General features: G+C 51.8%; 1 protein-coding gene across 4 annotated transcripts in view; it reads left to right on the plus strand.

The window, feature by feature from the left end:
* Positions 1–23,257, plus strand: part of Pde4a (phosphodiesterase 4A) — a 52,442-nt gene extending 29,185 nt beyond the window's left edge. For 3 of the 4 annotated variants that reach the window (XM_052753814.1, XM_052753837.1, XM_052753822.1), the window contains 13 exons: positions 659–695; positions 788–858; positions 2,936–2,985; positions 3,101–3,213; positions 6,852–6,945; positions 10,472–10,668; positions 13,863–13,961; positions 14,061–14,225; positions 15,616–15,715; positions 16,285–16,439; positions 16,588–16,710; positions 17,434–17,616; positions 20,682–23,257. In XM_052753814.1, the coding sequence (XP_052609774.1) occupies positions 659–695; positions 788–858; positions 2,936–2,985; positions 3,101–3,213; positions 6,852–6,945; positions 10,472–10,668; positions 13,863–13,961; positions 14,061–14,225; positions 15,616–15,715; positions 16,285–16,439; positions 16,588–16,710; positions 17,434–17,616; positions 20,682–21,335 (2,041 nt within the window). In that variant the 3' untranslated portion in view covers positions 21,336–23,257. Of the gene's footprint in view, positions 1–658; positions 696–787; positions 859–2,935; positions 2,986–3,100; positions 3,214–4,980; positions 5,450–6,851; positions 6,946–10,471; positions 10,669–13,862; positions 13,962–14,060; positions 14,226–15,615; positions 15,716–16,284; positions 16,440–16,587; positions 16,711–17,433; positions 17,617–20,681 lie in introns of those variants that run through there. The other variant, XM_052753830.1, reaches the window with a different exon arrangement.
* The last annotated feature ends 428 nt before the right edge of the window (positions 23,258–23,685 follow it).

A 23,685-nucleotide genomic window follows, 5' to 3' on the forward strand; every position in this document is an offset into this window, starting at 1 on the left:
ACTCTAGACGGGGTCTGTAGCCCAGGCTGGCTTCAGACTTCCTATGTAGCTGAAGCTATCCTCAAATTCCTGATCCTCCTGCCTCCACTGCCTGAGTGCTGGGATTACAGACGTACACCACCATGCCCTATTTATGTGGTGCTGAGGATTGAACCCAGGGCTTCCTGTATGCTTAGGCAAGCACTCTACCAACTGAGCTCCAGCTCCATGAGCGGGCAAGCTAACCTCAGACTTGTGATCCTCCTGCCTCAGCCCTCTGAGTAGCTGAGATTACAAGCATACGGTACAGACGGGCTCTTTTTAGTTTTCATTCTTTTCCCTGTCGTTTGGTTCTGGGAATGGTTCAGGAAGTAACATGTGGTGGGCATGAGCTGTATCCCCAGCACAGCCCTACAAAGTTGTCTCTCCAGCAAAAGGGGAGCCGCACTCCTGGGACCCCCTCTAGCCCTCGCTTGCTTATAAGCCCCTATTGGGATGCCCCCCCCCCATTTACCACTTTCCTCTCTGGACCCCACTTCCTGTGTATATGCTTCCCACTCTGTGGCCCCTATGGTATGTTCCTACTGTTGCCTTGTCCTGTCTTCTTGTTGCTAGTCCTGACCCCACAGTGTCCCCGCTGAAGACCTGGCCCCTCACCTGCCCCCGTTCTTACTTTCAGGCATGCCGAAGACCTCATTGTGACACCATTTGCTCAGGTGAGACTTCCTCCCCTCACGGGACAAGGGCCTAGCCTGGTGGTCCCTGAAGGTAGACAGACATCTCTCCTTACGGCTGTCCCCCACCCCAGGTGCTGGCCAGTCTTCGCAGCGTTCGAAGCAACTTCTCACTCTTAACCAATGTGCCCATCCCCAGCAACAAGTAAGTGGAACTGAGCCCCCAGCGCCCACGCTCATGAAATGTGGGAGGAGCTATCCGGGGATGGACTCAATGAGTTGAGGGCTGGCCTAGTACTCAGGAAGCCCGGGGTTCCACCCCAGCACCCCAAAACCACCTATAATCCTGGTACTCGGGAAATGGAGGCAGAAGAACAAGAGTTCAAGTTCATCCTTGGCTACATAGGGAGCTTCAGGACAGCCTGGGCTACGAGAGACCTTGTCTCAAAGTGGAGGAAAATAAAAAAGAACAGCTGGATTCAGTTTTCAGCTCTGCTCTGTGCCCTCAGGCCAGCTAGTACTTGAACCCTCTGTTGAAGCAACACTTCTAAGTCAGAGACCCGCTCCTCTAGGAATAAAGGCCTAGAGGCCTTCATGGATGGTCGGTGGTCAGGCCCCGGGTTCCAGCTCCAGCCCTGGGCTCCAGGTTGTGACACCAACTAGGTAGACATCCGGCAGTTGGGGGGTGCCTGTGCTTCTCTTCTGAAAAATGAAAGCTGTAGAAAGGCTTTGAATAGAAAGCTTCTGTGAGTAACCGGAAGACAGCATGCAGACAATGTTAGAACATTGCCTGGTACATAGCATATGCTCAATAAATAAGGATGGTTCAAGTCAGGCAAGCTGGCTCAACCGATAAAAGGGGATTGCTGCCAAACCTGACAACCTGACTTCAATCCCCAGAACCCACACAGTGGATAGAGAACTGACTCCCACAGGTTGTCATCTGAACTCCACGTATGCACTGTGGCCTTCGTGTCCCCCCATCCTCATGATAAATGTGAAGAAAGTTTCTTAAAAAACAGGGATGGGGGCTGAAGAGATGGGTCAGCGGTTAAGAGCACTAACTGCTGTTCCAGAGGACCTGGGTTCAATTCCCAGCACCCACGTGGCAGCTCACAACTGTCTGTGACCCAAGATCTGACACCCTCACACAGTCACACATGCAGACAGATAAAACAAAAGTAAATAAATTAAAAACACAGGTGTGAGGGCGGGCAGGAGAGATGGCTGAACGGTTGGGACCGAGCACTGCGCTTGCAGAGGATTTGAATCCAGGTCTCAGCACCCACAAGGGGCAGCTCACAACTGCCTGTGTATCGCCAGCTCTAGGGGATCCAGTGCTTCCTTCTGGATTCCGAGGGCACCTACATTCACATGTGCACAAGCACACACACAGTTAAAATTGGTACAGGCCATGCATGAGTGTGCAAACCTTTAACCCTAGCACTCTGGAGGCAGAGGCAGGGGGAGCTCTGTGCTTTCAAGGCCAGCCCGGTCTACATAGTGGGTTCCAGCCAGCCAGGGCTACACAGTCAGACCCTGCCTTATAAAAAAAAAGAGGAGACAAACAGTTCTTATCTTAGGACAGAGGGGTGACTGGGAGTTACCAGTCCTTGAGGGTAGTAATGCCCATCCTCAGAAGCTTGAGAAGGCTGGGGAGAACAGGAAATTTGAAAACACAGGATCTGGCCCTCCCACAGGTCAATAGTGTAAACTATTGAAATGAGATTCCAGCCAGATGTGGCAGCCTTCACTGCCGTCCCAGTACTCAGGGGGAGTCTGAGGCAAGATGATCCCAGTTCCAGTCCAGCCTGTGCTACAGTGCGGCCCTGTTTCAGACATTACCACCTGCAAAGAATCTACTTTCACCCATTTGAGCCTCCACGTCCTTCCTCTGTGTGGGCCCTTGGGCTGGGCATAGTTCGGAGGCCAGAATTTAAACAAAAATAAACAAACAAACAAACAAAAATAACTGGGGCTGGGGCTCAGTTTGCCTCACATGCATGAAGCTCTGGGTTCTATCCCCCGTACTCCATACACAGGGGAAAGTGATACCCATCTGCAATCCCATCGCCCAGAAGGTGGGAATATGAGGATCAAGGTCATCTTTGGCTACATAATGAGTCTGAGGCCAGCCTCAGCTGAGACTGTCTCACAAAAGACAAATTCAGGCTCTGATAGTCCGCTGAGTTCAGAACCAGGGAAAACGGTGTTACTCGTGGAGAGGGAGCTGATTCTGAGAGAACCCAGGCTGACATTGGAGTCCCATTTTTTTTTTGCAGGCGGTCCCCACTGGGCGGCCCACCCGCTGTCTGCAAGGCCACGCTGTCAGGTAGCTAAGCCTAGAGGGTGGGGAAAGGCCCCTCACCCTGGGTGGACCCTCATCACGGGGCTGGGAGACTGCCTGGGAGCCCTCTGGGTCACTTCCCTGGACGCCCATTTCTCAGAGGAGACGTGCCAGCAGCTGGCCCGGGAGACCCTGGAAGAGTTAGACTGGTGTCTGGAGCAACTGGAGACCATGCAGACCTACCGCTCTGTCAGCGAGATGGCCTCGCACAAGGTGGGCGGGGCCGGTGAGCAGCTAATTCTGCCTGGAGGGCTGGGTGAATCTGTGGTGAACAGGCCTAGTATCCTTGATGGAGAGGGCTGATGGGCTGGGCAAATCTTGGTGGGTGGGCGGCACCAGTGGACAGGGTGACTGGGGTAGGTGGGCCAGTGGGCAGGCGAATCTTGTGAGATGGAGGGACGGACGACTGGGCAAGGTGAATGTTTGGGGTGGGTGGAGCCACCCGCCAGGGTGGAGCTTGTGGATTGGGCCAATGAGCGGCCTGAATCCTTCAGAATGGGTGATATGGTGGGCAGGGTTAATCCCCTGGTGTGGGTGGGCAAATCTCTAGGCAGGGCTGCAGGGGTAATATGAAGCCATGGGTGGACCCAATTCCGTGATAGGACCTATGTGTTTACTCTAGTGCATGATCTCTGAATGATGCCAGAGGCTTAACAGGTCCAGTGTGGCAGAACCAATTACTGTGTAGGCAAGTAGAGTGAATGCCAGTCCTGGAGCAGGACTATGTGCAAAGCTAATCACCAAATTCGGGTGGTGAACAGGGCTGAGCTCTGATGTACCGCACCGGGCCTGGCATTTGACTGTGCCTTTAGAAAAAACACAAAAGTAGCTTGTAACTTAGGCTCTTCTACAAGCTGAGGAGCCAGGTGTTGGGGGAAGGTGCTGGGGTGTGTGTGTGTGTGTAGATTTAGTTGTACATAGTTTTTACAGATGGTTGTCTCTCATGCAGGTTGTGTGGTTGTGTGTATCCCTGGCTTCCAACTTGTATGGCTGTTGGCTTTTTGGCTACTCATTTGCAAGTATGTTTGGAGTCCTTCTGAGGGGCAGTGTGCAGGTGTGTGCCCTCAGAAGGGTGCAGTTGTGCGCAAGTAATCATGTGGTGCACTATGGGTGTTCAGGCTGTGCTGGAAGGATCTGAGGGTGTGAGTTTGTTCTGGGTTTGAACCTGAGAACCTCTGATTTTCACAAGTTCTAGGCATTGTGAGGGGAGGGCCTAGGGCTTCCCTGTAGAGCCCTGTGGAGTGTGAATGGCCCAACTCCAGGGGGCACCATTCAGTAGGCAAGACCATATGAATGAGGCTTCTGGGAGCTGTGCTGCCCCTGTGGGCGAGTGTCTACCAGGAAATGAGTGTGCAGGTGGGGGCGGTCTTCAGGAATGCATATATCTCTGTGGGTGGAGGCTTGTCTGGAAAAAGGAGTTCAAGGACAAACGTGTCCCTGAGGATGGGTTAAACTATCTCTAGAAGTGTGTGCGTGTGTGAGAGTACTTTCTTGCACGTGTTTTTCTGTGATCATGTGTGTTGATTTGCACCTAAAGTGTGTCAAGTCCTGGGCAATTGTTCCTCTCAGCTGCCTGCGGCCTCTTGAAAGAAGTGGGATTGAGGACCTTTGTGTGCTTGTTTAAATGTGCGACCAGGGTTTTACTGTGGCCTCGAAGCTTTGGCTTTCCTGTGTGTGTGTGTGTGTGTGTGTGTGTGTGTGTGTGTGTGTGTGTGTCTGAAAGCATTTGAGTGTCTGGCTGTATTTAGTGTCTGGTTTGAGGACAGTGTGTCTCAAGGCATGTGTGTGGTGTGGAGTATGTTTCTATATCTGGCCACGTCCCTGGATGAGATGTGTCCTCAGAGAGGCTTGAGGGCCCCCTTGCCTTCTTGCAGCAGCCTCCTCTGAGTCCTGACTGAGGCCCAAGGGCTTGATGCCCCTTTAACGCCCCCCCACCCCCAGCACCACCTGACTGCAAGTGCAGCCTCCAGTACCGCAGTGAGCGCGCGCGAGCGCACATACACACACACACACACACACACACACACACACACACACACACACACGCTGTGCCTCCTCAGCACAGCTTTCCTTCCCAGGACACTCACCCTGCCTGTCCCCATGGGCACAGGTCCCCCACTGCCTCCGGCCTCTGCTGCAGAGGGACCCATCATGACCAGGGGCTGGCAGACCATGTAACCAGGGCTGCTGCTGGGAGTGCGGAGGGGAGGGGCCCCCAGTCCTGCTGGGCTGGCCCAGGCCCCTCCGCAGCTCCCCTTGGACATTGCCCCCACCTGCCCAGCTCCCCCACCCTTGCCCCTAGTCCCTAGGCATCATTGACCCAGGGACCCAGCTAAGCCTACTTTACCTGTTTGCCAGCCCAGAGCTGAGCCGAGCTTCCAACATGCCTCTGGTTGACTTCTTCTGCGAGACCTGCTCCAAGCCCTGGCTGGTGGGCTGGTGGGACCAGGTAGGGGAGTGCAGGGTTGGGGTGAGGGGGAGTGGGCATTGTCCATCAGGGACCTCTGACCTTATGGGATAGGCACTTGGCTGCAGCTGCGTTCATGTATGGGTGGGCCGTGTAACATGCTTTATGGTTTCTGTGTGTGTGACCCAGGGCTGGGCGTGGATGGCAGTGTCTGTGTGTATGTGTGTGTATGTGGGAGTCTCACTGGGGAAGGTGTCTCTCTGGCTGGGTGTGACTGACCTGTACCTGAATGTGCATGTGTCTGTGATGGCTGGGTGTCCTGCCTGGTCCTGGAATGGACCAGATATTGTGTTGGGGTTTATTTGATGTTTCTTGGGGTGTGTGACCCCCAAATGTCAATGACTACTTATTGGGGTGTGTACCTTTCAGTTGGCGCATCTGAGCTGTGTGACGATAGATAGATTGGGGACACTTTGGGATTATGTGCAGTTGTGTGAGATTGTGTCTGTGTCCAGGGTCTCTGGGTAGTACTGAGAAAAGTGACCCCCCTTTCACGTGTGGGTCACCCCCTCCTGTCTGCTACCCCTTTCCCTTGCCCATACAAGAGTCTGTCCCTGCTATGGGATGCTGGGGGTGGGGAGCAAATGCCCTTTCTGCTCCAAGCCCAATGTCACAGAAGACGCCTATGTGAAGGGACGTGGGGGGGGGCCAGGAGGGGACCCCCAAACCCATTTGGGGGCATATTCCACCCATTTGTACATCATCTACCCCCTAAGGAGGAAAGGGGGCTTTGATGGGAACCCCCTCCCTCAGGTGATGGGACTGGAATTTCCTAGGCTCATTCATTCCCCACGGCTGTCCAAGCCCTCTCCTCTCCTCTCCCGAGCTTGGGTGCTAAGAAACATGTAACCTCCCAGATTCGGCTGGGGCTGAATAGCAGACCCCCATCCTTCCCCTCCAACCTCCACCTCTGGATTGAGGTCATGTTTGGCAACACCTAGGCCCTGAGGTAGCTCTGGGAAGGAAAGGGTTAAGGGGCCTCAGACTTGCCCCCCTTTTCTGGACTCAGCAGCTGGTTGGAGGGGGAGTTGCTAAGGAGACTCCCATCACCATGGCGACGGGAGTCTCCTGTGTGCTATTGGTTCTGTGGTTAGCAGGAGCTCCTCCCTTCCACAGGTACGCCTTGCACTCCTCCTTGGGGGGGGGGGGCTGTTCTTCTCCTCCACTGGGAATCCCTTCCTCCCAAGCTAGGGGAGTCCCCTCTCCAGAGCCAAGAGCACAGGAAAAGCTAATTGCACCCATCAAGCAGCCTAACTGGGGGCTCTGAGTGAAGAAATTGTGGAGCCTTTGGGGATTTGCTGGGAAGGGTTCTCACATATTCATTTCCACGTGCACCCCACAGTGACCCCCCATCACCCATTCTTTCTTGACTCCTTCTCCTCAGTTCAAAAGGATGCTGAACCGTGAACTCACACACTTGTCGGAAATGAGCAGGTCGGGAAACCAGGTCTCAGAGTACATTTCCACAACATTCCTGGGTGAGTGAGAGGCAGCAGGTGGGTGGGGTGGGGTGGGGCGCTGGGTCAAGGGTCACCGTGTTCAAGAGCTCCCCACTCATGAGTCCTCTCTCAGACTTAGTGAAACCACCCAATTTCTGTGGAGCCCATATTTATAAATGTCTCAGGGATTGCTCTGCCATGGAAGTGCTGGCCTCACAAGTGTGAGGACTTGCATTCGGATCCTTAGCACCTGTTTAAGGAGCCAGGAGCCACATCATGCACATATAATCCAAGTCCTGAGTAGATGAAGACATTGGCCAGGCAATGTCCCCAAATCTATGAACCCCAGGTTCAGCGAGAGACACTACCTTAAACAAAGTAGAGCGAGCTGGAGGTGGTTGCACACACCTTTAATCCCAGCACTTGGGAGGCAGAGGCAGGAGGATCTCTGTAAGTTCAAGGCCAGCCTGGTCTATATAGCAAGTTCCAGGATAGCTAGGCTACATATGTCTCAAAAAAAAAAAAGAAAGAAAGAAACCAAAGTGGAAAGTGGACAGTGTTGGAGTAACAACACTGGAGGTTGACCACAGTTAATAGAAGATCAAAATCTCCATATAAATTCAAATAAAATTCTTGCTTATTTTTCATTATTTATTTATTGAGACAGGTTTTGCTGTGTAGCTTTGGCTGGCCTGGAACTTGATATGTAAACCAGGCTCAGATAGAATTCCTAAACTCTGAAAAGCCTCCAAGCAGTGGCCGGAAAGGTGGCTCAGTGGGAGGAGCCCCTTCGTGGCATGTGCAGAGCCCTGGGCTCCTTTCCCGGCACAGCATAAACCCACCCTGGTGGCGCAGGCCCGTCATCCCACCTCTCTGGGAAAGCAGGGGAAGAAGTTCAAGGTCATAGTTTGCTATGTAGCTGATTGAAAGCCATCTGGGCTTAAAAAAAAAAAAAAGATGCTGTCTCAAAACTAAACCAAGCACACACACAGTAGGGCAAAGAGTAGGGTGTGATGTTGCACACCTATAATCCTAGTGCTCAGGATGTTAAGTCTGAGAATTGTAAAAAAAAAAAAAAAAAAAAAATCTTTCTGTGTAACAGTCCTGGCTGTCCTGGAATTCACTCTGTACACCAGGCTGGCCTCGAACTCAGAGATCCACTTGCCTCTGCATCCTGAGTGCTGGGGTTAAAGGCATGTACCACTACCACCCGGCCAAATAAATACGTTTTAAAAATTAATAAAATTGAGCCAGTGTGGTGGCGCATGCCCATTCATCATGACACTCAGGAGACTAAGGCAGAGGATCTCTGAGAGTTCTAGCCAGCCACAAAGATACCCTATCTTGAAAAACAAAACAAAATAGAACAATAATAAATCAATATCACCAGGCCTGGTGGCACACACTTTTACTCCCAGCACTCGGGAGGCAGAGGCAGGCGGATCTCTGTGAGTTCGAGGCCAGCCTGGGCTACAGAGTGAGTTCCAGGAAAGGCGCAAAGCTACACAGAGAAACCCTGTCTCGAAAACCAAAAAAAGAAAGGAAAAAGCAGGAAGCTCTGGAGAGATGCCCAGTGGTTGAGAGTGAGTACCTGCATCAGGCAGCTCACAACTACCTCTAACTCCAGTTCCAGGGGACTCTAATGCCCTCTTCTGCCCTCCCAGGGTGCCTGCAGCACACACATACAGGCATATATATATATATATATACACACACACACACACATAATATATATATACACACATAAAAGAAACTTTTTTGGGGGGAGGGGTTTCGAGACAGGGTTTCCCTATGTAGTTTTGGAGCCTTTCCTGGAACTCACTTGGTAGCCCAGGCTGGCCTTGAACTCACGGAGATCCGCCTGGCTCTGCCTCCCAAGTGCTGGGATTAAAGGTGTGCACCACCACCCGTCGGAACTTTTTTTTTTTTTTTTTAAGTAAAGATAATAAACTTTAAGCGGTCAGTGGTGGTACACACCTTAAACATAGAGGTTAGGCAGTGGTAGCACACGCCTTTAATTGTAGGTCAGGAGGTAGACACAGGCCAATCTCTGTGAGTTCAAGGCCACATTGGAAACAGCCAGACATGGTGACACACGCCTTTAATCCCAGGGAGTGATGGCAGAAAGCAGAAAGATATATAAGGCGTGAAGACCAGAAACTAGAAGCATTTGACTGGTTAAGCATTTAGGCTTCTGAGCATCAGTTCAGCTGAGATCCATTTGGATGAGGAGTCAGAAGCTTCCAGTCTGAGGAAACAGGACCAGCTGGGGAACTGGTGAGGTGAGGTAGCTGTGGCTTGTTCTGTTTTTCTGGTCTTCCAGCATTCACCCCAATAACTGGCCTCGGGTTTGATTTTATTAACAAGACTCTTTAAGATTCATGCAACATCTGGAAAAGGCGCAAAGCTACACAGAGAAACCCTGTCTCAAAAAAAAAATTAACTAATTTAATTAACTAATTAACTTTGATTTTTCGAGACAGGATTTCTCTGTGTAACAGCCCTAGCTATCCTGGAACTCGCTCTGTAGACCAGGCTGGCCTCAAACTCACAGATCCGCCTGCCTCTGCCTTCCAAGTGCTGGAATTAAAGGTGTGGGCCACCACCGCCCGGCTAGGCTAATTAATTGACTAATTCATTAATTTTAAAAAAACTTTAAGAAAGCTGGGATGGTGGAGCACACCTGTAAAATCCCAGCACTCAAAAGACCAAGAGACTGAGGCGGGAGAATTCCAGGCCAGCCTGGGCTATGTATTACTCTGTCAAAAATGTTTCAGGCCGGGCAGTGGTGGCTCACGCCTTTAAACCCAGCACTCCGGAGGCAGAGCCAGGCGGACCTCTGTGAGTTCCAGGCCAGCCTGGGCTACAGAGTGAGTTCCAGGAAAGGCGCAAAGCTACACAGGGAAACCCTGTCTCGAAAAACAAAACAAAACAAAAACAAAAAAACAAAGAAATGTTTCAGAACTGGGAGATTCAGAATTTAAGCCTTCCTGCGATAGTGAGGGTGTGGCATGTCTCAGAATTCTGAGGATGCAACCAGTGGGAGGGTCGAATGCAAATTAGGTTTTCCAAGGTCATAATGGGGTGGGTCTGGCTGGCCCTCAGAAGCCTTTGAAGCTCTAAAGAGTCTCTGGGTCTGGTCCCCACGCTGACTGGCGCTAAGGGGAGAGGGGCTCATGGACCCAGAGACCCCCCTTCCTACCACCACTCCGGACCATCATAGGGATGTCTTCCCTAGCCAAGAAGGTCCCCTGGCTATCCAGGGTCAGCATCAGCTCACTCTGGGAACCCCCTCCCACCTCCTCATGTCTCATACCATGTTGTGGCCCAAACTGAGCACCAGTCTGAAGGTACTCAGAATCATCTCTTAAGATCCCCACTCCAGCCCACCACCTCCCCAGAAATTTTCTTATGTGTGTCCTGGCTTCCAGCCTCAGAAAAGAGACCAATATTACCACCAGGAGGATTGCCTCGTATCAAGTGAGACGTCTGAGGACATTGCCAGGGATGTGGGGAAGCCTCCTTGGGAAGGGGTTCTCATGTGCTGTTACCTGATCTTTGACAGACAAGCAGAATGAAATGGAGATCCCATCACCCACACCACGGCAGAGAGCCTTCCAGCAGCCACCGCCCCCAGTGGTGCGGCAGGCTCAGCCTATGTCTCAGATCACAGGGTTGAAAAAGCTGGTGCACACCGGAAGCGTGAACACCAGTATCCCACGATTTGGAGTCAAGACAGATCAAGAGGAGCTCTTAGCACAAGTAGGTGGTGGGGGCTCAGCAGGGGCAGCGTTGTCTGGGGGAGGATTCAGCAAAGGACCAACCCAGAGTCCCAGGACGCAGAGCCTGAGCTGTTTGGGGATGGAAGTAAAGGATGGGCAGGAAATGATCCCAAGCTTGATTCAGCTGGGGCCTGGGTTTAGACAGGCGTCATCCTAATTCACCCATTATTATTATTATTATTATTATTATTATTATTTTATTTATTTATTTGGTTGGTTTTTCAAGACAGGGTTTCTCTGTGTAGCTTTGGAGCCTGTCCTGGAACTCACTCGGTAGCCCAGGCTGGCCTTGAACTCACAGAGATCCGCCTGGCTCTGCCTCCCGAGTGCTGGGATTAAAGGCATGCGCCACCACCACTCGGTGATAACTCACCCATTATTAACCCAGTACCTGTTGTGTAATGTATTTCCAGGAGACCAGTATCCCTTCCCTCACTCCAGCACAGTTAAGGTCTCATGATCAGGTTAGCTTGAAGTTTGAGCTCAGCTTGGGGATGAGCCTACCTTAGTTCCCATCCCAGCTTATGAGCCGAAGGAAACCATTAGTCACTTCTGAGCTCCCTTCATCCACCTGCTGAGCTGGAGACACTGCGGCCAAGGGCTGGGCGTGGCTCAGCTGGAGAGTGCTTGTCCAGCATGCTTCACTTCCCAGAGTCCATTCCCAGCACCTCGTAAACCAAGTGTGCTGGTATGTGCCTGCGATCCTAACACTGTGAGGTAGAGGCGGAGGATCGGGTACTGAGGGTCATCCTCCACTACCGAGTGAGTTCAAGGCCAGCATGGACTACAGGAGACCCTGTCTCCAAAAAAAAAAAAAAAAAAAAAAAAGATAGGGTGTGACTGGGATGGTTGCCAGTGTTTCAAGTGCGATCTGTGTTCAGATCCCCAGTGCCCACATAAATAACCAGGTGTCCTGTGTAGACCTGTTATCCCAGTGGTGGTAAGTGAAGACAGGACAGGAAGATCCCTGGGGCTGAGGGCAGCCAGTGTAGCCAAACCTGTGAGCTCCCAGTTCACTGAACTATAGGGGACTATTGGGTCCAGCCCCTCGATAGTCCCCTCCCAGGGTCCGGGAAGAATCTACAACCAGCTGATAATTAATCTTTGAAGAAAAGAAATGAATCTATGTACACAAAACTCCTTAGGTTATACACTTTATTATTCTGTGATAGTTCTCTGTCTACACAGCTTCTATTCTGCTCTCATGTCTAGCTCTTTTCTTGCCTGATTTCTTTCTATATTTATCTACTGTTCCCTCTAGGTTCTATCTTAATTCCTTCATCTAGCTCTGTCCCTTCTAGGTTCTCATCTATCTAGTTCTTTCCCCTATCAGCTCCTCTCCCATCTCCTTCTCTCTCATCTGGCTCTTCCTCATCTTGTTCTTCCTCCTCTTGTTCTTCCCCATCTGGCTCTTCCTCATCTTCCATCTCGTTCCTCTAGTCCTCTCTTCTAGTCCTTCAATCTAGTTCTTCCCCATCTCAATTTGTTCCTCTCAAATTCTTACCCGTCTAGTTCTCCCATTCTCTTTTCTCTTCTCCGTCTGTGCCCTGGAAGTCCCGGTATATAAAGGGAGGGTCCGAGCCAAATTGTGTAAAGCTATTATTTAACGTCCACCTGACCTAGGCGGTGTCCCCTTGAGGAATTTACCTTAAGTCAGGAGACTTGTATGTGGGCTGCTATCACTGTTAGTCCTTGGAAGTTGGGGCCCACCTGGGCGGTGTCTCATTGTGGAATTTAAGTCAGGAGACTTGCATGTGGGCTGTTATCATCGTTAGTCCTCGGAAGTTGGGCGCCCCCCTGGGTGGTGTTTCCCGTAGTCCTTGAAAGTGGCTAAGAGAGATAATCTGATTCCAGAGAAAGCCTTTCCTGAGGCTGTTCTCCAAATACCTGGAATGTGTATGTCCAGAAAGTGATGGTCCACACTGTTAGCTCTTCATAGGGAAAAGTCAATTGGGAAAACTGTGAAGGCACACATGATTTTCATAACAGAAGACAGCTGATATTTAACAAGCCAAGTAACACCAAAAACTCCTTGGGATTTGGCTTCCTCTGGAGGAATTCCCTGATTCTTCCAGGTAGTGACTTTGCCATAACCAGCTGAGTTCTTGCAACCTGCAGCATGAACTGTCTCAACCAATAAGGAGCAAGCGCTTGCCACCAGGCCTGGCGACCTGAGTTCAATACCCAGGACCCACATACTGGAAAGGGAGAAGCAACTCCCACTAGCTGTCCACACATGTAATCACGTATGCACGCACGTACGCACGTACGTACGTACGCACGCACACGCTAGGAGCTAGAGAGATGCTTCAGCCATTGAGTGATTGCTGCTGTTATGGAGGTCTCCAGTTCAGGTCCCAGCACCCCATGACAGGGAAGCAGAGACTCACAACTGCCAGTAATCCCAGCTCCAAGGGATTTAACGCCTCTTCTGGCCTCATTGGGCGCCACACATACAAGTGGTATACACATGAAAGTATTTTAAGCTGGGTGGTGGTGGCCCACGCCTCTAATCCCAGCACTCGGGAGGCAGAGCCAGGTGGATCTCTGTGAGTTCGAGGCCAGCCTAGCCTACCAAGTGAGTTCCAGGAAAGGCGCAAAGCTACACAGAGAAACCCTGTCTCGAAAAACCAAATATACATACATACATACATACATACATACATACATATATATATATATATATATATATTTTAATGTTTTCTTTTTAAAGATCCCCCCCCCCCCAGACAGGGTTTCTCTGTAGCTTTGGAACCTGTCCTGGAACTCTCTCTGTAGACCAGGCTGGCCTCGAACTCACAGAGATCCAAGACAGCAGGGTTCCAGGACAGCAAGGGCTATACAGAGAAACCCTGTCTCTGAAAATAAAAGTGGGGGGAGGTGGATGGAGAGATGGCTCAGAGGTTAAGAGCACCCACCAGCTGCTCTTTCAGAGGTCCTGAGTTCGATTCCCAGCAACCACATAGGAATCTGTAGTGGGATCTCATGCCCTCTTACGTCTGCTCTCTTCTGTTATGTAGACAAACATTCTTTAGGGGGGGAAAAGTTAAAAAATAAAAAAGGCCCTGCATTTGGACATATTTTATTAGCAATAATGAGGCCCAGAGTCCTGGGAAGTGGCTTTCAGGTCCCCAGGCCATGCAGGCTCCTGACTGTCACCCCCGTCATTGCCAGGAACTGGAGAACTTGAGCAAATGGGGTCTGAACATCTTCTGTGTGTCGGAGTACGCTGGAGGCCGCTCGCTCAGCTGTATCATGTATACGATATTCCAGGTGATGGGGACAAGAAGGAGGAGCTGGCTGGGGTACGAGGGATGGGACAGGGTTCTGGGGGCCAATGGGGCTCACTAACCCGCCCCTGTTGGCTCCCAGGAGCGAGACCTGCTGAAGAAATTCCGAATCCCTGTGGACACCATGGTGACTTACATGCTGACCCTGGAAGACCACTACCATGCCGACGTGGCCTACCACAACAGCCTGCATGCGGCCGACGTCCTGCAGTCCACACATGTGCTGCTGGCCACGCCCGCACTGGATGTGAGTGCCTGCCCCGTCTCCCTGTCCCCATCTTCCTTCTGTGCTGGTCCCTTTCCCCTTCTGTCCCTATCCTGTTTCTCTCTCTAATCTACCTTCTCTAGTTTGTTGTTTTTGTTTTTATCTTGTGCTCAAGTGTGGAGCGGGGTGGGGAGGGGGAGGGCTGCTGCACCTGTGTGGAGGTCGGAGGACAACTTTTGGAAGTCTTTTCTGCCTTTTTACCATGTAGGGCCAGGAATCAAACTCAGGTTATCCGGCTTGGTGGCAAGTTCCTTTACCCAGTGAGCCGTTTTGCTGGTGTCTGTTTTGTTTTATTAGTGGAAGGGGGGAGTGTGTGTGTGTGTGCACGCGCCACGTTCATGTATGGAGTTATCTCTTTTTCCTTGTTTGAAGACAGGATCTCATTTGTTGCTGCACAGCCCAGGCTAGCTGGCACAAGAGCTGGACTGGCTCTGACTCCTGTCTCATTGTGCGAGCATTGGGATTACAGTGTACAGTATGTCTTTAGGAGCACTGGGATTACAGTGTACAGTATGTCTTTAGGAGCATTGGGATTACAGTGTACACTATGTCTTTAGGAGCATTGGGATTACAGTGTACACTGTGTCTTTAGGAGCACTGGGATTATAGTGTACACTGTGTCTTTAGGAGCACTGGGATTACAGTGTACACTATGTCTTTAGGAGCATTGGGATTACAGTGTACACTATGTCTTTAGGAGCACTGGGATTACAGTGTACACTATGTCTTTAGGAGCACTGGGATTACAGTGTACACTATGTCTTTAGGAGCACTGGGATTACAGTGTACACTATGTCTTTAGGAGCATTGGGATTACAGTGTACACTGTGTCTTTAGGAGCACTGGGATTACAGTGTACAGTATGGCTTTTTCATGGGTTCTGGGGATTCAAACTCATGTCCTCATACTGAAAGGACAAGTACTTTACCCATAGAGCCATCTCTCCAGCAACCCCTTTTTGTTTTGAGATGGTCTCACCGTGTAGCTGGAACTCACTATGTAGACCAGGCTGGTGTCTAACTCATAGAGATCCACCTGCCTCTGCTTCCTGAGCGCTGAGATTTTAACAGCTTGTATTTTGAACCAGGATCTCTCAGTGGCCTGGGCTCTCGGAGTCGGGAAGACTGGCCTGCCAGGGCACCCCAGGGATCCACCTGTCTCCCTCCCCAGTGTGCTGGGACTGCAGGAGCAGGTCATCAGGGCTGGCTTTTTTTGTGGGGTCTGGGTTTGAAACTCAGGTTCTCATGCTTGCACAGCAAGCCCTTTACTGGTTCAGCCCTCTGCTAGACTCCTACCTTTCTCTTCTCGTCTCTCTGGACTCCATCTTCCTGGCGTCTGCGCCGTCCCTCTTACGCCCCTCTCCTTCCCCCAGGCTGTGTTCACAGACCTGGAGATTCTTGCCGCTCTCTTTGCTGCTGCCATCCACGACGTGGACCACCCTGGCGTCTCCAACCAGTTCCTTATCAACACCAGTGAGTGGCCTTTGGGAATATAGACAGTCAGGCCCAGGGCGTGGCCATCTGGCCTAGGAGCAACACCTGTTTGAGTGGAAATGGAGCTGGCCTATCAGGCTGGGCTGAGCATGACGCTGGTCTAGCTGGGACTGGGCTGGTCGCCATGAAGGTGGAGACAGCTGTGCTGTAGAGACTGGACCACCTGGGCTAGGCGAGGGGCCAGCAAGGCTAGCCTTGGTGGCTTAATATGCTGATGGGATCCAACCTGTCTGTGGGCCTGGCTTGTGGGCACGGCATTGAACCAACTGAGCTAGGGGTGGAGCCAGCCAGATGAGGGCGGGGCTTGTGTGGATGGGACGGGCCAGCTGGGTAGAGGGTGAGGCCCACCGGGCAGGTGGGGTGGCGCAGGAACAGCCTAGGCGGGGCGAAGCCAACCTGAGGGCGGGGCTTCGGTGATGCGCTCCTGGACCTGTGTGGCACCGGCTGGGGCTGGTCATGCTGAGGGTGGAGCCAGTTGGAGACAAGGCGCAGACCGGGCGGGGACGTGGTACCCAAAGTCGCCTCCCCTGACCTCAGTCTTGCCGCAGATTCGGAGCTGGCGCTGATGTACAACGACGAGTCTGTGCTTGAGAACCACCACCTGGCTGTGGGCTTCAAGCTGCTGCAAGAAGAGAACTGCGACATCTTTCAGAACCTCAGCAAGCGCCAGCGGCAGAGCCTGCGCAAGATGGTCATCGACATGGTGGGCGGGGCCAGCGCGGTGGGCGGGGCTTGCTGGGCGGGGCGGGAGGGGGCGGTGCAGAGGGACCTTCCAGCCCCGGCAGAGGAAAACAGTTCCAGGGCCTGAGGGCAAGCTTCTGCCACCTGCCTTGACAGTACCTTGCCCTCAGGTGCTGGCCACAGACATGTCCAAGCACATGACCCTCCTGGCTGACCTGAAGACTATGGTGGAGACAAAGAAAGTGACCAGCTCGGGAGTTCTCTTGCTGGACAACTACGCCGACCGCATCCAGGTGCCCCAGATCCCGGCCTGCCCTCAGACCCGCCTCCTGAGTGGCCCACGGGTGCCCTGGTCCATGTCTGTCTGCCTCTCCCCCTTTCCTTTTCCAACCCATGCCCGCCTTCCCTCGCACTGCTTTTGGCCTCTCTTTATGGACCCCTTCCTCCTCTGGCTAGCCCCTCCCACCGCTCCCTCCCCAGTCCGCTCCCCTGACCTACCCCAGCTTGTCCCACATTTCTCTCATCTCCCCATTTCCCTCACATGCCTCTCACCTCTACCTTTTCTTCCACTCCATTTCACTGCGCCCAACACACACACACACACACACACACACACACACACACACACACACACACACACGAGGTAGGCGTTAAAAACCTTAACCCTGGTGAGTGCCTGTAATCCCAGCATTCCAAAAGCAGAGACAGGAGGATGACCACAAGTCTGAAACCAGCTGGGACTCAATTTGGAGACCCTTAAAAAAACCAAAAAAAACCAAAAAACAAACAAACAAAGCCACTAAAACCTGAATCTGAATGTGGTGTTGCATACCTGTAATCCCAGCACTTGGAAGATGGGGACATGATCAGAGTTCCAGGTCATCCTTACTACATAGTCAATTCAAGGCTGATCTGGGCTCCAGGAGACCCTGTCTCCTATAAAGCAGAGAGAAGACAGAGGCTCCACAGACTGAGGTCCAACCTGGGCTCTGACGGCCCCTCCCTGTGCTCCCCAGGTCCTCAGGAACATGGTGCACTGTGCGGACCTCAGCAACCCCACCAAGCCCCTGGAGCTCTATCGACAGTGGACGGATCGCATCATGGCCGAGTTCTTCCAGCAGGGTGATCGGGAACGGGAGCGTGGAATGGAGATCAGCCCCATGTGTGACAAGCATACGGCCTCTGTGGAGAAGTCTCAGGTACAGGGCCAGGGCCTCGGGGCCAGAGCACAGGGTAGCTTGTTCCGTTTTCTGTCTCTGTGGGAAAGAAACTGTTCCTCTTCTGTGGCATTATCTTCTGAGGCATTTCACTCAGTTTCACGGCTGGTTTTCACAGCCGTCTGACTTCTTTGCACCTACCATAATATCCAAGTCTGCTGCAGCCTGAAGCAGTTTTCAGAGTGGTACTTTGCGGGGGGGGGGGGGGGGGGGGGGGGGGGGGGGGGGGGGGGGGGGGGGGGGAGGCAGTTTTTGTGTTTTGTCTTACTTTAAGCCTTGAACTCAGCATAGCTGGGGATAAGTTTGAATCTCTGATTTTCCTACCCTACCTCTCTGGTACTGGGATCATAGGCCTTCACCAGCACACCTGGTTTTTGTGATGCTGGGAATGAAACCCAAGGCTTCATGCATGCTACGCAAGCATGCTCTACCAACTGAACTACCATCCTGGTTCCCCTTTATAGGATTTTAAAAAAAAAAAGTTGTATTGTTAATCTCACCGAGGAGAATAAGACCACTACCCACAGTTTTTGAGCCAAATTTGAAGCAAGCTTTTTTAAACACTGGCCAGGACGATGGACACTGGCCAGGTCCATACCGGGATTCCCAGAGTATGGCTGTAAATTACATTAGATGGGGCTTATAAAGGCAGAACCCACAAGGCTACGAACTTCCCACCTTTGTCCAATCAGGGGCAAGCATGCATCCTGACATACCTCCTATGTACCTCCCGCCTGCATGTACATCGTGTGCAGTTGGGCAAGCAAGCTTGTTTACAGACGTGAAAACACATGGCTTGTTATCTCACATTAACAACACCACACACACACACACACACACACACACCCCGAACTCCAGGAAACTATCTGTCCGTGGACAAGTGGGACGTACAGGTTAGAGGCTTTGGTGTTTTATAGATCTCCTAAGCACAAGAATTAAAATGTGAAACATAACTTTAGCCTCAGGTTCAGTATGTTTACACGGGGCCAGTGACTTGGAGTGCCAGCTGCTCCTCATACTGAAGCAGGAGGTATGTTTTAGCCAAAAATCGGGGCACGCTGGGACAAGGTAACAAGATCCTGTCTATGGGTCAAGGAAATGGCTTAGCAGGTAAAGGTTCTTGACACACTAAATGGAGAGAAATGGAGGACTCCACAAGATTGTCTTCTGAGCTTCACACCATGCCAAGGAACATATGTGCCCCCCAAATAAATTAATTAAAGTTTAATAGAATTTTTTTTTTTTAATTTTTAGACCAGGCCTCATTATGTATCCCTGGCTAGCCTGGATCCTACTTACAGTGTAGACCAGGCTGGCGCACACCTTTAATCCTAGCACTCAGAAGGTAGAGGCAGGGGGGGTCTCTCTGTAAGTTAGAGGCCAGCCTGGTCTACAGAGCTAGTTCCAGGATAGCAATGAATACACAGAGAAACCCAGTCTTGAAAAACCACAACAGCAACAAAAAATTAGTCCTCTCTACTGTTAAGCGTCTTTCCCAGCCCAATATGGAACTTTTTTTTTTTTTTTTTAAAGATTGATTTATTTATTATGCATACAGTGTTCTGCCTGCATGTACGCCTGCATGCCAGAAGAGGGCACCAGATCTCATTACAGATGGTTGTGAGCCACCATGTGGTTGCTGGGAATTGAACTCAGGACCTCTGGAAGAGCAGCCTGTGCTCTTAACCTGTGAGCCATCTCTCCAGCCCAATATGGAACTTTTCAAGTGTTTTGACTAGCTGGCTGTTTGGATTTTGAGACAGGGGCTACTGTAGACTAGGCTGCCTTTGAATTTATGGTAATCCTGCGGTCTCAGCCCCTGAGTGCTACAGTTATAGACATGTACCGTCCAGTATTGGATTTGTTTGTTTTGGTTTTTCTTTTTTTTTTTTTTTTTTTTTTTTTTTTTGGTTTTTCGAGACAGGGTTTCTCTGTGTAGCTTTGTGCCTTTCCTGGAACTCACTTGGTAGCCCAGGTTGGCCTCGAACTCACAGAGATCCGCCTGGCTCTGCCTCCCGAGTGCTGGGATTAAAGGCGTGCGCCACCACCGCCCGGCTGTTTTGGTTTTTCTAGACAGGGTTTCTCTGTGTAGTCCTAGCTGTCCTGGAACTCACTCTGTAGCCCAGGCTGGTGTCTGCCTCCCGAGGACTGGGACCAAAGGTGTGCGCCACCTCCGCCTGGGCCAGCGGTCTTTGTGTGTTTTTGTTTTTTTCAAGACAGGGTCTCTCTGCTCCAGCATTTGTTTTGTTTTGTCGGAGTTGAGGACCGAACCCAGGGCCTTGCACTTGTTAGGCAAGCGCTCTACCACTGAGCTAAATCCCCAGCCCCAACGAGCAGTCGTTTTTAACACCTCAACTCATGTCTGCTTTTTCTCATCTTGCTTGTGCAAGTTAAAGAAGCAAATTTTCTGGATTAGAAAATGGAGGGGTGTGTGTGTGTGTGTGTGTGTGTGTGTGTGTGTGTGTGTGTGTGTACACGTACGTGGGCCAAGGCCAGAGTTCAACCTCAATATCTTCAGGACAGCTATCTTGTTCGTTTGGCTGGCTGGTGTTTTGGGGGGTGTTGTTTAGTTTTTTTTTTTTTTTTTGGCAGGATCTCATGTAGCCCAGGTTGGTCTCAAACTCAAGGATGACTTTGAACATCTCTTCCTCCTGCCTCAAAATCCCAAGTTCTTGGATTACAGGCATGTAACCAGCATGCCTGAACTAGACAGCTCTGGGATGGGACTCAAGACTTCCTACACGATACACAAAAGCTCTGTCAGCCAATCAACTGAGCCACATACCGGGCCTTAGAAGTGTTTTTTTGGGGGGTGGGGTGGGGGTTGGGTTTCAAGACAGGGCTTCTCTGTGTAGCCCTGCCTGTCTGGGAACTCTCTCTGTAGACCAGGCTGGCCTCGGCCTCAGAGATCTCCTTGCTTGTGCCTCCTGAGTTCTGGGATTAAAGATGTGTGCCACCACTGCCAGGCTAGAAGCTTGTTTTATTTGAGTAGACCCTGTTACGAGCTGCACCAAGCCTCTTGTTTAGACACTGTTCCTCTTCCCTAGGTGGGCTTCATCGACTACATTGTCCACCCGCTGTGGGAGACGTGGGCAGATCTCGTCCATCCTGATGCCCAAGACATTCTGGACACGTTGGAAGACAACAGGGATTGGTATCACAGTGCCATAAGGCGGAGCCCTTCCCCACCCCTGGAAGAGGAGCCGGGAGGGCTTGGCCATCCAACCCCGCCTGACAAGTTCCAGTTTGAGCTCACACTAGAGGAGGAAGAGGAGGAGGATTCCTCGGAGGTTCTGGGATTGCCTACAGCTGAGGAAATCTTCGTAGCTCCAGATGACGTCGCAGCTCAGACTACAGAACAGTCAGAGGTCAAGGTCGAAGGACAGAACACCGCAGGGAGAGAGAAAGAGGAGAGCTTGAGGCAGGGGGCTGTCTCCGCATGTGTTGCTCCCAAGGAGTCCATGGAGGCCGTGGGCTGCGCTTTCAGCCTTGGAACCCCCATTCTGCCTGACTTGAGGACCCTGTCCCCCTCAGCGGAGGCCCCGGGCCTCCTGGGCCTCCCCTCCACGGCGGCAGAGGTGGAGGCCCCAAGAGACCATCTGGCTGCCACGAGGGCTTGTGCCTGCTCTGGGACATCAGGAGACAATTCCGCCATCGTCTCAGCTCCAGGCAGGTCGGGGTCAGGTGGGGACCCTGCCTGAGCCCTGTTCCCCTCGCCCACCCGTGGGTCCTCCCTCCTCCCTGCTCTCTCCACTCACCACGGACCACCTCAATGACTCCTGGCCCTCCTGAGAAAAAAGAAAACAGAAAAGTGGGGTTTTTTTCTCTTTTCTTTTTATACCCTTCCCCGCTGCCCTTACCCACAGGGCTTTTTTGTGGAGGTGGGGTGTGGGGAGCCAGGGACTGAAGTCCCCAAAAAAAGGGATTTTATTTTTTGAATTTTAATTGTAATGTTTTTAGAAAAAGAACAAAAAGAAAAAAAAAAAGAATGAAACACAGCAACTGTAGATGCACCCATCTCCCCATTCCTGGACCCCCGCATTTCCCTTCTTACGTCACGTCAACCTCAAGTCCAAGGCGCCATCATCCTGCCTCTCTTGAGACTTGTTCCTCGAGACTCAAGTCTAGGCTTGGCACTGTCCTTTGGGCTGTTCTTCTGGGGTTCGGAGGGAGTCTAGAACCCGACTGGGAATAGCTGCAGGGAGAGCTGCAAGGAGGGGCTGGTCCTGAGCGGGGCCCCTCTCCCTGTCCCCTCCCACAATGTCTTCCATCTCTTCTTTTTCTTTTTTGTACAAGCCTGGCCGTACGGATGAGAGGGGTGGTCAGAAGAGCTATTGCTTTAAGATCCAGACCCTTGGTTTCACCCCTCTACCAGCGTCAGGCCTGGGGGCCGAAGTCCCCTCCAGATGCCGTCTCTTTCCTGGGGTCCACTCGGGTCACTGAATTATCTCCGTTGGAGGAAGGGGGCTCTGTTCCATGCGCCGAACACCCTCCTTCCAGCTGCTTCTTCCTCTTGTTTCTGCCTTAAAGATTCCTGTGGCCATAGATAAGTCTCGGTGGCTCCCTCCTCCTCCCTGGGTGGGCAGCTCCCTGGCCCACAGTCCCCTTTTCCAACATAGACACCCCTTTCCCCAGCATCCACTCAACTACTTTTTCAGAGTCTCACTCAGCCCCCCACCCCAACTCTCATTGCCCTAGGGGAAGCAATAATGGTGTGTACCACATCCTCCCGTCCTGGGCGGCTCTTCCCTTCCCAGCACCAAAGCCCATTCTCCTGTCCTCACCTTCCTGAGCCTGACCTTCCCCCAAGCAGCCCAGCCACAGGCAGTCCCTAAGCAATACAGATAGAGCAAGGCCATTTTCTCCAAGCCATGGGGGTGAGGGGACTTTTAAAAGGAATGACCCCATTTTCCCCTGCCACGCCCAGCCAGTCTGCAGCAGGGCAGTGGGGGAGCACCATTCCTTGCCTGCCCTGTTACATCTCTGTACACGGTACTGTAGCCCCCTCCTCCCCCCAGTTCCCCCCCAGCCGTCCATCTGTCTACCCCACTAACCCCTCTCCCAACCCACAATGCTTCCAGAGTTTTTGTTTGTTTATTAAGCAAAGGTAGTTTCTGTCCTAGCTGGTGAGGAGAATAACCCCCCTCCATGTGAGTGTGGGTTCTTTGTACATACTATAAGGTTGGCATATAAATTATTCTGAGACAGAAAGGGAGACTGGACTTGCCTTTCCCTGGCTGACCCCATTGGGAAGGTGAGGAAGGGGATCTCCAGGGAGAAGTAACCCCTTCCCGCTGTATTATACAAGCTGTACCCTATTCCCTGAATGGAGGGTGGGCATGCTGCCAGATCATGGGAAATCGTGTCATCATAACGGAGGAGGGACGAGGGTGGGCTGGGCAGTGTTTGTACCGTGTTCCCTTCTCCAAGAGCCCAGGACGGGGTAGGAAGAGGACAGCCCCTTGGACTCAGCCAGGGCTCCTCCCTGCCAGGGTGGGTGCAGGACCCCATGAGCTGCTTACATTTTGTCCACATTGACAATTGATAATTGGTCTGTGGATTGACAATCATCTTCAATCTTGTCCCTAATTAAAGCGAGGCTCTTGCTGATGCTTCCAGCTAATGGCTGATATGGCTTCATTTAATTTGTTTCCTGGGGGGTGGGTGGGTATTGCTTTGTTTTTTGAGGTGTCTTTATGTTAAAGATTATTTTGGGGTTGGGGACACATGCCACAGTGTGTGTAGAGAACAGAGGGCAGCTTCTGAGATTCAGTTCTCTCCTTCACCGTGTGAATCAAACTCAGGCTGTCAACACCGGCAGAAAGACCTTTACCTGCTGAACACCTCACCTGTCCCTTTGCTCTGAACCCTGGCTCTCATGTAGCCCATGCTGGCCTCAGCTTGCTCTGTAGCTGGGGCTGGCCTTGAACTCTGGAATTGCCGATCTGTGACATCCTGCTTGGTTGTTACTCATCATTTATTTTAAGATGTGGTCTCACGCGTGAGGATCTGTCACTTGAAGCTGGGAGTGAGGCTTCTTTTTCTCTTTTT

The sequence above is a fragment of the Peromyscus californicus genome, unplaced genomic scaffold, assembly GCF_007827085.1.
Source record: "Peromyscus californicus insignis strain IS unplaced genomic scaffold, ASM782708v3 Scaffold_11__1_contigs__length_118956290, whole genome shotgun sequence".
Lineage (NCBI taxonomy): Eukaryota > Metazoa > Chordata > Mammalia > Rodentia > Cricetidae > Peromyscus > Peromyscus californicus.